Source organism: Mixophyes fleayi, chromosome 8 (assembly GCF_038048845.1).
Source record: "Mixophyes fleayi isolate aMixFle1 chromosome 8, aMixFle1.hap1, whole genome shotgun sequence".
NCBI lineage: Eukaryota > Metazoa > Chordata > Amphibia > Anura > Limnodynastidae > Mixophyes > Mixophyes fleayi.
Window position 1 is genome coordinate 49844260 of NC_134409.1, and position 16209 is coordinate 49860468.

The following is a 16209-nucleotide window of genomic DNA, read 5'->3' on the forward strand; positions in this document are numbered from 1 at the left end:
ATATTTGTTCTACAATTATAAATGGAAAAGTACCTGGATTTTTTCAAAGTACATTTAAATGCCATCTCTGGTGGAAATAGCCAGACATTTATTTTTATTCTCCACCTCAGCTGAATCATCTCCTCTGACTCACAAATAGAGATATTCAAACTAACCACATTCCAATTCTTAATCCAATTTGACAAATCTGTTCTAAAATTTACTGGAAATTTTTGCATTTTAAAACCATTAAAATTGAAAAAAGTCTAACAGGTACAACAATGTTTGAACCAGTTTGACCATTATCAAGCCTGTTATACAGTGTTCAAACTGGTTAAGTAAATAAATTAAAACAAAAATAAGCAAACAAGTCAAAAACAGTAGTATTTATTATACAGTAGTGTTATTATAATACATTTAAGACCTTGCATACAGGAATTTAAATGACAAATGTAAACATGTGATAATATGATTTAGCCATTTAGGAAATAATTGTAATTGGTGACATCGAACAAATTTCAAAAATATTTGACATCTTTGAGCATGTCTCCTCACAAAGAATTTTATTCTGCCCTGGGAATAATAGGCAATAATTAAATGGCTGCTGGCTATTGGGCTTATAAGTGATCAAAGGTAGTTTGCATCATCTTCTTAGTCATCGTAGGAAATTTCCAATTGTTGCTATACTCTCGTTTGAGGGCTCTGAGCAGACCCCACAGGTGAACCCTGAATGGCCACTTGGAAATGGGATACTACATTCCCTGAAGGTAACAGGCTTCATCTTCCCCTTATGTTTAGCAGGACTAGGGGAAGCTAGGCACTGGTTAAGAACAAGAAAAGACAATAGAGCAGGAACAAAAACTGATGCCTAAGTGCTATGATATTGCTCAGGCAGTGGACGCTTTCCAGGCTCTACAGAATCCATAACAGATTAGCCACAAGGTACAGGACTGGGGGCAGCAACTCCCGTAAAAATACTGTCAGTTTTACGTAAAATCATAACCCAAGTGACTCCTAAGCGCCAATTGGCAATGACAACCCATCTGCTGACACCTACAGTGGGTACAACAGCGAGAAGGAGTAACATTATTTTACAAATTGTTAGAACCAGATGTAGGAATCCACCAACTGCCAACCACTAATGACAAATGGTGATTAGAGACAACATGTCACTTAAACCCTCAGCTTACATTAGATAAGGAGCAGGGATCAAGAAAATCCAGCAAAGATGAAAATAGTTGTATATTTATAAAATGTTATACAATATTAATGAGCAAATAATAATGAGGGTACCCACATAACAAAATAGGGCAAAAGACACATTTGCTCTGTTTAGTTTATTTTCATACTCAGCATGCAATGTCTAATAGAATAATCTATTAGCGTTCTGCAAGCAAAAGATAATCTAGCTGGAGTCTGTACTAGTTTGTGCAAAAATCTCAAACCGGCCTTTTTATTTGGATTAGTTTGTGTGCAAGTTTTGTTTTCTACTACTGATTCATAAATGGTAGAGGGCTGGATTCACAATGGTTCACACATATCTACACTCTCTAGAGAGAATATTTATACTGTGCTAATATTAGCGCTTGATATAATCATCTCTGCTCTATTCTCATTCATCTGCTGTAAATAATGTGATATTTCCTCACCTATTCTCTAATTTTTAAGGTCAGACAATTTCCAAATTATTTCATCAAATTGTATGTACAGCAGCTGAGCCAGAAATTAATGAAACACCTGAGCTGCAAAGAAGTTATTTCATCACTTTATCACCAGATGATCTCTGTTTCTTTCTGGAATCATTTTCATTTGTTCTAGTATTGTCTTTGGGGTGGTTTTGCATCTTTTGGTAACATACTGAAGTCTGAAGTAAATATGTGTTTTAGTCTATTATGTAGGGAAAGGAAGCCCTTTTTCAAGATTCTGTTTTGTTTTGCAATTTTTACACTGTGCAAGCCTATTATTTTACCTAGAGATGTTGGCCCAATTCATTAAGGAACTTAAATGAAGAAATTTCTTATTTAAGGCTCCTGGACAAAACCAGGGACAATGCAAGGGGTGAAAATTAGTTTTTTGATTTGCACATAAGTTAAATACTGACTGTTTTTTCATGTAGCACACAAATATCAACTTTAAATTTCAGTGTACAAATAAGCTATCAAGTATTTGTGTGCTACATGAAAAAACAGTCAGTATTTAACTTATGTGCAAAACAGAAAACTAATTTTCACCCCTTGCATTGTAACATGGTTTTGTCCAGGAGACTTAAATAACAAATTTCTTAATTTAAGTTCCTTAATGAATCAGGCCCGATATCTGCTGACTCTTCTCAGTATAGTGATAACAAATATTTCAATTTATGTTTTTATTATTTTTATTATCAGCTTGGAGAGTCACTGGATTGTATAATATTTATCTCCATTTGCCAGCACTAAGTTATTCAGTGCAAACTGTATCTTATAGAGCTGCTTCTATAAGAACTAGGGGTAAATTTATCAATCTGAGGGTTTGAAACAGGGGAGATGTTGCCTATAGGAACCAATTAGATTCTAGCTGCCATAGACAGCTAGACAGCTGTCAAGCTGTAGTAGAATGTACTAAATAAATGATAACTAGAAACTGATTGGTTGCTATAGGCAGCATTTCCACTTTTTCAAACCTGTAGCTTGATAAATTTACATCCTAGTCTACACAGATCTAATAGCACTAATATTGGGAAACTGTTCTGCACTGACACGACTCCTTTTACAGGAAGAGTAGGGAGATATGTCCTACTGCACTCTGTTCTGCTCATGAATAGGGAGAGCTGCGTACCCAATAAGCCCCTGCACGCAGCAAAGCTTGACAGTGCTACACGTGAAAATAGCATATTTATGTGGGCAGCATGGTGGCTAAGTAGTTAGCACTTCTGCCTCACAACACTTGGGTCATGAATTCAATTCCCGACCATGGCCTTATCTGTATGTTCTCCCTGTGTTTGCATGAGTTTCCTCCGGGTGCTCCGGTTTCCTCCCATACTCCCAAAACATACTAGTAGGTTAATTGGTTGCTAACAAAATTGACCCTAGTCTCTCTCTCTCTCTCTCTCTCTGTATGTTAGGGAATGTATATTGTAAGCTCCAATGGGACAGGGACTGATGTGAATGAGTACTCTGTACAGCGCTGCGGAATTAGTGGCCCTATATAAATAAATTATGATGAATATTCAGAGGTTAGGGCAAAGAGGACAGTATAAAGAGTTAAAATGACCTTCTCCAAAGTGAGTGTCAGCTCTTGTTTAGAACTTATGAGACAATGTTGATTTATTTATTTGCACCTAGAATGTGTGTGCTGGATGAGTTCAATAAAGGAGTGCACTTTATTGAAAAAAGGCATGGCAATTTAATATAGTCTTAGCCAGTGGTCAAATTCTAAATTTAAAGTCATGCTATAAAAAATGGAATTGAATGGAATTTGATAGTTTTACAATGAAGGCTGTAGGAGAAGTTGTGGTATGGAATACCTCCGTATATACCCCCAACTTTGACCACTGGTCTTAGCACAGACAAGCAATCAAGGCTAGTAAAGCTGCACTCCCATCTATCAGTTATATTATACTAGGCTCTACCCTTCCCTAGCTGAAGCCCCAGCATTTTACCATACAGGTGTTTTTCTCAGCTGAGAGGGAGTTTGAGCTGGAGGAGCAATCACTACGCGCCTTTCCTTGATTTAGGCTTGTGTTTGGTCTGAATATGTGAACTTTACTGTATGCCTGTTTCATTAGTAACGTGGCTAGTTATCACACTTGCATGAGCCACTTTCCACTTTTTCAACCCAAAGACCCTAGGAATAGCAGCGATTGAGTTAGCTTGGAGAGACCCAGAGCGAAAAGGAGGTGCAAGGGGGGCGAGCATCTACAGTACTCACAGGTGAGAAAGGGGCTACAAAACTGTTGCCTAATATCTGCTGAAGTGTACCATGCAGAATTAGGAAGTATGACTTTTTATGTGCTGTAAGTTCAGACAGATGCAATTGTGTATAATCATCTTTTTATATTTGTCTTTTTCACTGTTCTGGCAGTGGAGGTGTTACATGTTCCTGTGTAGCTTCATTACACTGATTGTTGTTGATCAGCTGCTCTCAGTGAGAAGAGTCTGTCTGCTATGAGCACAGACAGTGGTCTCTTTTCTATGATAGAGGTGTCTGAAGGGATGTAATATGAGAGCTCTAGCTAACTGATGGTTTAATAGGTCGATGGATTTTTTTGTTCGGCTCTTACACCATTATTTTTGAAGCTTCACTTGCATTCACTGTAGTAGGACTAAAAATATATTAATACACTTGCTCGGTTATAGATTTGCAAAAATGAAACATAAATCAAAACTCCATGAAAGATATCCTTTAAAGCAGTAAATGGATAATAAACACAGACTTACAGAATTTCCTTAACCCCTTTATGACCAAAGGAGTTTTACATATTAAAGTGTATTGGTGACTACCCATAATGAAATATGCCATTGTTCTTAAGAATGCATCTTATCAATTGATTAATTCCCAGGACATTATTTTGAACATTGGTTCACAGTGGCATAAAGAGCTAAAGGGCTCTGGTGGAAAATCTGAGTTTTACTTCACATCTTAACCTCAATAACACAGACTCACACAAATGCTTTATTAGTACTGCCTGTCTGCTTTGAGTTTCCAATATTGTAATGTCTCATATAACTGCTAAACCGGACATGTTGTCTTCCATATCCATAGTAAAAACAGACAGCTAATGCAGCATATGGGAGTTATAGATGGGCCTCCAGGGCCTTTGGGTACAGTTGCTACCTCTTTTACTACCAGGGGCGGATCTAGAAAATGGTTGTACCCGGGGCGATTTAGGGGGGGGGGGGGGGGGGGGGGCGATTTAGGCCCCGCCCCATTTCTGACTTCTGAGGCTGGCGGCGGCTGCACGCTATGTGCAGGTCCGCTCGGCAGTGACAATGTGCTGCCCAACTTCTCTGATGGTGTTTAAAACACAATCAGAGCAGCCGGGCAGCACACTGTTACTGCCGAACGGACCTGCACATAGCGTGCAGCTGTCGGCAGTAAGCCCAAGCTGGGAGGGGGGGGGGCAATTGCCTTGATCGCCCCCCCCCCCCCCTGGATCCACCACTGTTTACTGCATCACTATTGCTTTAGCTCCAACAATGGCTGCTTCCAGTATGTACAGGTGGTAAGTGCAATTTAATGACCATAATTCTTTAATGCAGTCTGAGGGGTATATTTACTAAACTGCAGGTTTGAAAAAGTGGAGATGTTGCCCATAGTAACCAATCAGATTCTAGCTTTCAGTTATTTAATACATTCTACAAAATCACAGCTAGAATCTGATTGGTTGCTATAGGCATCATCTGCATTTTTTCAAGCTCGCAGTTTAGTAAATATACCCCTGAGAGTCTGACAGTACAGCATATGTAAATGAAAAACTAGATCTAAAGACATATTTTCCAGTATCTACTTTTAGCACTATTTGAAAAACATAATTTCTCATTGTACATCACTACAGAATGTAATGTTATGTATTTGGCTATAATTGTTTTAAAGGGATAAACAATGGAGACACAGATGACAGAACTCACTGACCTTTTCTAAAAGTTGGCGCAGCTGCTTGCTTTTGGCATCTCGGGAGCACAGGTTCTGCTCTGGAGCCACCACGGTGCAGATACAGCGGCCATCAGGGTCCTGAGCTGAGCTGTAAACCTGCCAACCTTCCCGAGGGCTTATTTGTGTCTGTAATAGGAAAAAGTCACAACATTAGAATAAGGTGTTTTAACACAGGTCTAAAAAAATATTTAGTCTATTAGTTAAACTATGTAACTTAACACAAGTTGTTTTATTTTGTTTGTTTTTTATTTCCCTTTGTTTCCAATGACAGAGTTCATCCTGCCTGTCAGATAAACGTAAATAAGGGATGCAGATTCTTTTATTTCTAAATAGTTTCTGATCTGGTTTTGTAATTTGAAACATACCCACTAATTAAAAATAACAAATCCTACTACTGTAATTACATATAGACTTGGCACAGGAAAGCATTAGAAAGACTATTAGCGGGGAATTCAATTCCCTCCAGATAATCGCCGCGCTAAACCTATTACCGTTATTATGGTAAATTTAACTGGCTTTATGCTCACAGTTCAGGGAGCATTGTGACAATTAGCGTCACAATGCAGCGCCGACATCTAGCCTCTTCGGATTTTACAGCAGTCGCAGAGCAGCGCCTCCGGCAATGTCCGGCGTCGGGGAGAAGGTAAGTGTATATTATAATAAGTTCGTTCATTACACGCTTCGGTCTTGTTTTGTAGGACTATTGGGTGTCGGTATCCCCAGCATCGGTAACAAGAACTGCTCTACTAGAGCTCTATTAGATTAAGGGGTTGTAACACCATACAGCATGCCTTACATATATTTATATGCAAGGCATTTATGCTTTACACACACATATATATATATATATATATATATATATATATATATATATATATATATATATATTATATATATTTATATTTATAACACATACACATGCAAACCTCAATAACAACTCTCATTAGTCTCTCATTAGCACATGTTTAGTGGCTCTTATGAGCAGATGCTGAGTTTTATTCTGTACTATTTTCAAAGTGTGGTTGTCACTAAATAACAGTGTGCATCCCTGTTTCAAAAAGCATAATGCTGTGCATCCCTAAAACACAGAACAGTTGCAAAGTTCCGTGTACGCTTAACTCGCAACCCCATTTTCCAGTCTGGTCTTGGCACAGATGAATATCAAATTCACAGGCAGCAGGTGGTACCTGACACTTGTAGATTGAGAATTTAGTACTACACTACAATAATAATCATATGATTGAGGATCACAGAACATTTGAGCGGATGTTATTATTAATAACAGCTTGTAATGATGAACCCAGTCTTACTCAAGAGACGGCTCAGTATCTCCTAGACCACTTACTGTCTGATTAAATGATGACTAATGAGGGTACAGCACGTTATAGAGCTGTTCCCAGCATAGAGATAACCAAGCTGGACCGGAGAGCAGATCAGACAGATGGTGGTCACAAGTTAAATAATTTTCTTGTATTACAGAGTAGTGGGAAATATTGAGCCCCTGTTACTGGCAGAAAATGCTGAGAAATGGCATTCGATAATTTATAAAAAATGCAGCAAGCAGTCATCTTTGACATAATACTCAAGTGGACAACAATTTTGACATATTAACCAACAGATATTAATTTCAAAGGTTTACAAAAAAGATATACAGACTAAAAATTGACAGGCCGGAGCAAAAGCAGGAATATATCAACATGTAATACATTAGCACAATATAAATAAATGAAAGTAATAAACCTCACATGGTTATATTTCCTTCCTAGCCCTCATTATTCTGTTATTAAATCCTATGAACTTGTAATTCATTTTAGCATATGTTATGAGAGGATTCATATGGGAATCGTCTTTTTCTTGTGGTTTCTGCATATGTCAGAACACAAGGCTCCCTCAGGCTACACACAGGCTCATAATGCTTCAAAGAGAGTCCAGGGTATACCACATCCTCACTAACCGATAGGCACTAGGAAACATACTGTGATTTTCTCACAAAATTACAGACGTCCTCTTACTATATCCCATAGCTCTTTGTTTTTCAGACTGTTAGAAAGGAAGCTTGGAAACGATAAAGTGTTCAGTTATTAGTGGTGTGATAGATCTACCAGGCCTTATTTAATTAAAAACTTCCTTTCATTGTGTATTTTTTGTTAACAGATTTTTAGCATTATAATGCACTAATGATACAAATGCTGGTGTAAACATTATCATATACTAATGTTGGAGTGAAAGGTCTCCTCATAACGCTACAGAAATAAATATAAAGGATTAGAAATTGTATGTAATCTCTATGTATAATGCATGTAGGGGTGTTCTATAAACTTGCATAATACAAAGTTGGAGGTATGAACTGTGCTTCATACAAAGGTATGTTTCACGCCACAATCTTCCTGCATCATTTTGACAATTGCAGCGCACCACTGCTCTGTGCTGTTGAGGGGCTCTGCTTCCTCCTCTATCTTTCCTGCTTTCATCTCCCACCTCATATGAACACACTGCTCATATCATAGCCGTATCACAGCCATGCCCTAACTAATACCCCATTCATACTGCACCAAAATCCCGGGTTTTTCCCGGGGCGAGCTCAAACGACCCGGGTCTTGGTGCAGTATGAATGGTACAAGTGAAAAATCCCGGGTCTAAAAACCCGGGTCTTCAACCCGGGATTTATCGAGGGGTAATTCCCAGGTCGGACCCGGGTTGCCTGCACTATGAATGGTGCAACCCGGGTTTTTGCATAGGAGAGAGAGAGAGAGAGAGATTTTTATTTTTTTTTTCATATTCCAGCTTTCAGCCAATGAAAAGTGCTCTGGTAATGACTCCCACAAATTGCCAGGGCACAGACTTGTGCAGTATGAATGGGGTCAGCCCGGGAAATTCCCGGGTCCGAGGTGCAGTATGAATGGTGTTTCTGAGCTGGGACGCTCCGAGCCCCTGCAAAAACCCGGCTTCAAAAACCCGGGATATTGCCGGGGTGGCAGTATGAAAGTGGTATAACAGAATCACATGAGTGGATAGATCACCGGTGCACAAAAGATAAGCTTCACTCAGCTCCTAAAACAATATATGCTGATATGAACATTCTGATTCACTGTAACATGTTCTACCCCACCCACTTTAAACTTGGTTCACATGAACAAGCAGGTGATGGTAAAATAGTGATATGACCCTACTCAAACACATCTTAAAAGGATAACCCTCCAGATCACAAGTTATTACTTGACAAAGGAGTAGAGATTTTGTCAAGTTTTAAATAAGAAATCCCTTTGCTAAATTTTTGGTGACAGAAATTTAGAATATATATGGTGCATTAGCTTCTCTCACTGTCCCATTGGTAATTATCCCCTGTTTCTCTGTTTGTTAGTTACATTTTGTATTGTTATCATGCCGGATAAAAAGTCCAAAGTAGTCTACAAAGCTTGCAACGTAAATCTATTGAGTTAGCCAATAGATATTACTTGAACTCCTCTTTTTTCTGGCTAGGATGGTACAACACCTAGGGGTATATTTACAAAACTGCGGGTTTGAAAAGATGGAGATGTTGCCTATAGCAACCAATCAGATTCTAATTATCATTTATTTAGTACATTCTACAAAATGACAGCTAGAATCTGATTGGTAGCTATAGGCAACATCTCCACTTTTCCAAACCCGCAGTTTAATAGATATACCCCCCCTAGATGCATATAATATTATTATATAATAAATGTTAATTATTTCATTGCCTTGGGGACACATTGATTGTAATATCCAAAATGAAATATTTACATGCAAGGGCTTTAGTTTGTGAGCGAACACATAAATATCTATTAATAAAACTACAGCATTGGCGACGGACAACCAGATTGCTCAGAAAAGCTGAGCTTACACTCAGACCCGGCTACAGGGCTTTCACACAATAAAGGTTACAAATCTTCTCAAGAGAGAACTCTTACCTAATGTCTTCATGCTGAGCAATTGCAATTTAAATTGATGAAAATATATTTTAAATGCAATTCTCATTAATCCCAAAATCAAAAGTTAAAAATGCTTTTCTGTTTTTTTTGTTTTTATTTCAAATAATTGTCTTTATTGCTATGTCTTTGGGAGTGTATTTCACAGACCCTTGTGTTTTTGCACACAACATAGACAAACTGGCACTGAATGAGTTCGATATACAATATTTCTGGTGTGAAGTCTTGTTGCATTTCAACAATCCCTCCTAGAATTCTCTACATCCTGAACATTCCTTTCAAGGCCAGATGCCAGAAGCAAATTGTAGATGTTGTCACTTATGTCGTAAAAATCTTTCACATTTTTTTCTTACAAGTTCTCGCTTTCATGCAAGAAAAAAAAGTAATAACATCCAAGCAAAATATCAGCTTCAGGGAGAATTTTAAATTACATTTGAATAGTTGATAAAAATCATGCTTAAAGAGTGAAATATTGAGAATCATGTTAACCCTTCAAATGTTTTCCTGCTCAGAAATGTATAAATAATGAATATAATTTAGAGATGAGCGGGCATTCCGGGATTCCGCTAATCCGAGCCCACCCGAACAGTGCGGATCCGAACGGGATCCGAGCACTGTTCGGATATTTCCGGCGGGCAAAAAAATGAAAACGAGGCTCTGTCGTCCAAGTCTCGCGTCGAATCACGCGAGGGGTGGGAGGGAGGGCCCAGAACAATTCCATCTTGTACCTCTTTTTTTGGCATTATGTGCTCAAGCTACCTTGGTGCAACCTTTTGGCCTAAAAACAATATTGTGAGGGTGTTCAGAATAGACTGGAAGTTAGTGGAAATGATTGTTATTGAATGTTAATGAGGTTAATAATAGCGTAGAAGTGAAAAAAAAACCCCACAAAACTGGTTTTTAGCACTTTTTATGTTTTTTTTCAAAATAAATCCGAATCCAAAACCTTAATCCGAACCAAAACCTTTCGTCGGGTGTTTTGCGAAACAAATCCGAACCCAAAACCTCAAGCAAATCCGAATCCAAAACACAAAACACGAGACACCAAAAGTGGCCGGTGCACATCCCTAATATAATTATCTGATGAAACACAATTAAATTGATAATGATAATTGTTAATGTGCTTATGAATAAGGTTGACTAATAAACTTAATGCTTATGATGATCTGCTATGTGTCAGAACCAGGAAACTTATTTTTATTTGTGAAAAATTCAAATAGCAAGGATTAAGCAAAACAGAATTTTAAATTTAAATGAATGTTCTGCACCTAAAATGTTGATGATTTTGCAGGTATTGCAATAAACCAGAGTGTGTGTAGCTGCACATCACGCAGGGCCCCTACATGATCTCATGCTGAATTGAATTCTCTGCTTAACTTAAATAACATTACTAATAGCCCCCTAAATGTGAAAGCTGGATAATTCTACTGTCTCCCACATGCTTTTGCAGTGTTAAAATGAACCAGTAAAACCCTTACCTAAAATTATTCTAAACTAAATGCAGCCAGTGTGGAAATGTTATCATGATTTCATGTAGACCTGCAGCATGGAATCACCATTAATCATAGTAGCTAAATACCATTAAAAATGTTTTAGTAGACGCAATGTGCAGAGGGAAAATATAGCATTAATTTCCTTTTGCACTAAAGACAAACCTACTGAAGCATGGACAATTGAAGGTGCTCTGGTGCCTGTGGTTGCTAAGATACTTAATAATGCCCCAAGAGGTTGTGTATTATGCAAACTTCATATGGCTCCTGTGTAACATTGTGTCACACTTAACATAGCAGCCAAACCAAAAGTCTGTTTGTAAAGGGCAGATTCCTTTTAGCATCGGGAGAACCAAAAAATCATTTCCCCCAAATCTACATTTTAAAGACAACAGGTTCCAGCACAGAAAAGGAAATGTACTACTTGATGTGGTGAAAAATCACCAATATCTCCCTGCATACCAATTTTCAACCAGCCGCTAACAATCACCCAGCAGGTCATGACCGCAGGGTCCCACTGGTGTACCTATTGTTGAATGATTGATTGATTATTGATTGTGGAACAGAGGGGCAGATAGTGTCCATGTCTAAGGTCATGCAACATATTAGTAATATTTACAAGTTATTGTCATCTGAAAATAGGGGGTCATTCTGGGGAAACATGGGTAAAAAAATATAAGTAGCATAATATGTATATTTGTTGAATTTTACAACCTGTGAAATGTGAAGCTGTGAATAAAAAAATCAAGAGAGATATTTTTGAAGCAAAGAGGATTGGTTCCAGATAGCAATGTTGGTCACATTTTATTAAACAACTGAAATTGTAAAGAAAGAATTAAAATGTAGAAATATGACACATGTAATAAAGACTGTCTCAATGCCCACTTACTATCATGACTTTTTGAACAAGTAGTATTTAGGAGAGAAAGAAGAACAAATATGGACATTTGAGTAAAACTAAAATTAATGCACATAGTCTGTACCTAGGAAATAAAAGTTGGCATATAAGAAACAATTGGAGGCTGATAATAATAGCCACAAGAATCTAAGCAGACTGAAAAGAGACAAAGAGCAGACTATAGACAAAGGAGCAGATTTTTGAGAGCCAGTACTACATGTGAAGGGTCAGTGAATAAAGTACTTGTGATGTGTAAATCATTTGTGTGTTTGGTTGGCGTTATTAGGGGTGTTGGTATTGGTGTTAAGGGAAAGAGAGGGCGATCTTGGCTCCGCTTTTACACCAGTGCCCAGGGCCTTTTAGCTATGCAACTCAACTGTTTGGCTGTGTGGTTTATCAATCTTTTATTATATAACATCTGCCCATTTTGTAACACATTTATCAAATTCTATTTCAGGTTTCCTTCCATCTAAAGCTCTAAGCATACTGTGATAAATAAGCTGTGCTGTGTCTGTTTAGATATGTTTTCTCACAGCTATTTCTCTGAAACTGTCTCTTGCATTCGAATAACAGGTCTACAAGAGGGTTGTCCGATAAATTTTGTCTAGAATAGGTTATTTATAATAGTAATGAAAAACTGCAATTTCCTCCTTGTGGACAGTGTTGCTTTAGTAGATATTGACCTATGGTGAGACAGAGGCCTATTTATCATTAAGTGATTTTAATTTGTTATCGCCGTCCTGAGATGGCGATAACAGAATATGTATTATAAGCTACTTGTTATATAGGCTTCCTAATTCAGGAAGAAGCCTTCATCAGCAGGGTTACTGCCATGATAACAGTCTTATCACTGATGGTAACCCTTGTATGTCTTAGGCAAAATGAAAAAAAATCATCTGATAAATCTGTCCCTTACTCACTGTCACATTCTTTTGCCGCTGGAGATCACTGGATTGCCGTTGAAATCTCAGTGCACTCTCTTGTCAAGAACAGGTGCACAGCTGACCTCTCAATGTTCTCGACACAAGAGATGGACCACTGGTGTATTACCATTTTTTTTTTTTTTAAACTCTTTATTTGAAGAGGAAACAGGAACAGTACATACAACATTTTTGACAAGAAAAATCTTAATAATCAAGGTGTTTCCTCTGAGTTTTTATACTTTTATATCGGTGGGGAGGGAAGGGGGGAGGGGGTAGAGAGGCACAAATATTGTCAACAAAATAGCTAATAAATAGATAGGCGCGTAAACTTGGAACAATGCTAAGAAAAGCTGGAACACACAGTTACAGTTGTTACGTGACAGAGAGGTAGCGTATAGACATTACTCACCCACCGCGCACCATATCCAGCCTGGGGGGTCCAGAGGCGGCCCAAAAGCTATGTTCCAGCTGTCGGGGGAGAAGCCGTATTGGATAGGCAGCTACGGCTTTCTAGTAAGTACCACGGGGCCCACACCTTATCAAAGTTATATGATTTATCATGAAGGTAGCACGTTATACTCTCCATGCTTGCGACATGACCTATGTACGACCGTAACTCCTGCATAGAAGGAGCCCTAGGGTCTTTCCAGTGCTTTGCTATTAGGGATTTAGCGGCTGCCAGAATATGGGAGATAAGCTTGTTAGAAGGCGCGCTTTCATCAGGTATAGGGCGAGAGAGAAGGAATGACCAGGGGTCTTTACTTATCTGTTGTTCTGACACAGAGTTTATGAGTGTAAAAACCATGTTCCAGAAAGGGACTATACGAGGGCAGGTCCACCATATGTGTAGCATCGTACCTCTCTGGCCACATTCCCGCCAGCAGCTCGGAGTGGCCGTAGGAAACATTTGAGACAGCTTATCGGGAGTATAGTACCACCTATAGTACACTTTGTAGGCAGTTTCCTTAATCAAAGTAGAGATTGAGCTCTTGGCAATCACCTCCCTGACTTCCTCCCAGCATAAGTCGTCTGGGGGAGGGCCTAAGTCATTTTCCCATTCCCGCTCATGTCGTCCTGGAGTATCGAAAGTATAATCTATGAGCCAATTATAGATCTGGGAGATCATCCCTTTGGTGAGAGGTGAATGTAAACACATGTACTCAAAGGAGGTCGGGGCCCGGAGAGCCTCCTGGGGGGGCAAAGACATGGCGAAGTGTCGAACCTGGAAGTACTCAAAAAAGAGCTGACGAAACGGTTCAAATTTATGATTAAGTTCTGACATAGAAGCCCAAGTTCGATTAACCACCAGGTCCGAAACCACCCGTAATCCCGCCTTTATCCAGAGTTTAAATTGCTGGGTCGAATTGCCAGGAGGGAAGTGTGGGTTGCCCCAGAGGGGGGTCAGAGGTGAAATAGGGGAGGACAATTTATATTTGACCCGGCATGAGTCCCAGAGGGATAAGCAGAATTTAAGAGATTGAAGAGAGGAGGCCGCTGGTGGTCTATCCATGTTGGCCAACCCCCAGAGTGAAGCCATGGAGGGGACCCCCACATAGTGGGTCTCCAAGTCCACCCAAGCTATGGACTGGTAAGGCGCATAAGTTACCGCCACCTGGGTCAGATGGGATGCTAAATAGTAAAATTTAATGTCAGGAAAACCCCTGCCTCCCCGAGCCCTGGGCTTCTTAAGCACTGCTATCGAAATTCTAGGGGGCTTGGCACGCCATATAAACTTTAGAAAGGAGGAATGCAGATCCCTAAACACAGAGTCGGGAACCCTCACTGGGAGAGTCTGGAAAAGATACAGAAGTTTAGGGACCAAGTTCATCTTAATAGCAATAATCCTCCCCAGCCACGATATAATATAGCTCTTCCAAGTCTCCAAATCCTGTTTGATTTTTGACAGAAGGGGGGGGAAGTTTTCCCGATACAATCTCTCATAGGACGAGGTGATATAAACTCCAAGATATTTGATCTTATTTACCTGCCAACGTAGCGTAAAATTTGTCTGTAAGCTGGACCTAAGGGAAGGGGAAGCGTGGAGGAGCATGGCCTCTGATTTAACAAAATTAATTTTATAGCCAGACAGGAGGCCATATTCATCGATAAGTTTAAATAAGGCGGGTAAAGACTCCTAAGGATTCGTCAGAGAAAGAAGTATGTCATCCGCGAAGAGAGATATCTTGAAATCCCGCGGCCCCACTGTCACACCCGAGATCAATGTCGACTGTCTGATCATCGCCGCCAGGGGTTCTATCACTAGAGCAAAGATTAAGGGCGAAAGGGGGCATCCCTGTCTCGTCCCGTTGGAGAGGAAAAGAGGGTCGGAAAGAGACCCATTAACCAGGACCCTAGCTGAGGGAGAATTATAGAGGGCAGACACCCCAGTCAGAAATTCAGCCGTGAAGCCGTACGCCTTCAGCGCTAGGGTCATAAAATCCCAAGAAATCCGATCGAACGCCTTCTCGGCATCTAGTGAGAGCATCATGGCCGGGAGGTGCCTGTGATTAATAATTTGAACAAGGTCAATCGCGCGGCGAGTGTTATCCCTCGCCTGGCGACCCGGGATGAAACCCACTTGATCATGATGAATTAGACCCGGAAGGACTTCATTCAGCCGGGTAGCCAGGATCTTTGCATATAACTTAATGTCAACATTGAGAAGGGAGATGGGACGGTAGCTTGCACAGTCGCTAGGGTCTTTTCCCTCCTTATGTATAACTACAATCCGCGCCTCTAGCATTGTTTTCGGGAAGGGTTCACCATGTAAGACAGCATTGAACAGGGAGCGGAGGTGAGGAACCAAGGTCTGGGAAAATCTTTTATAGTAGGCTGCGGAGAAGCCGTCAGGCCCTGGGGTCTTGGAGGTCTTTTGGGCTTTGATGACTGCCAGTATTTCCTCCGAAGTAATCTCCTCATTTAGTTGTTGGATTAGGCTACTGGAAAGGGTAGGGAGGTTCGCTTGCCGCAAAAAAGCTGCTATTGTGTCCGCAGGGGGGGCACTCCCGGGATTCAGAGCATCCAAGTTATACAGTGAAGAATAAAATTTCTGAAACTCTCGCCCTATCTGATCGGGACGGTAAATAGGTAGGCCGGAAGGAGACTTCAGGGCCATGACGTTGTTTTGAGATCTCTGGGCCCTTAGACGGGAAGCTAGTATTCTGTCAGCTTTATCTCCCTTTTCGTAGAACGTCTGCTTCAGCCGTTTCAAGGCCGAGGCAGTGGATTCGGAGAGTAGGAGGTTCAAATCAGATCTCACCTTTAGGAGTTTGGTCAGTATCTCGTCATTTGGGGAGAGTTTATGCTGTCTCTCCAGAGTCTGGAGTTGAATGGTTAGT

At 39.9% G+C, this 16209-nt stretch overlaps 1 protein-coding gene across 2 annotated transcripts in view; it reads right to left on the bottom strand.

Moving 5' to 3' along the window:
- OLFM3 (olfactomedin 3) overlaps nucleotides 1-16209 on the bottom strand; it is a 171999-nt gene that overhangs the window by 42026 nt on the left and 113764 nt on the right. For both annotated transcript variants that reach the window (XM_075182560.1, XM_075182559.1), the window contains exon 2: nucleotides 5590-5736. In XM_075182560.1, coding sequence (XP_075038661.1) covers nucleotides 5590-5736 — 147 coding nt within the window. The remainder of the gene's footprint in view (nucleotides 1-5589; nucleotides 5737-16209) is intronic.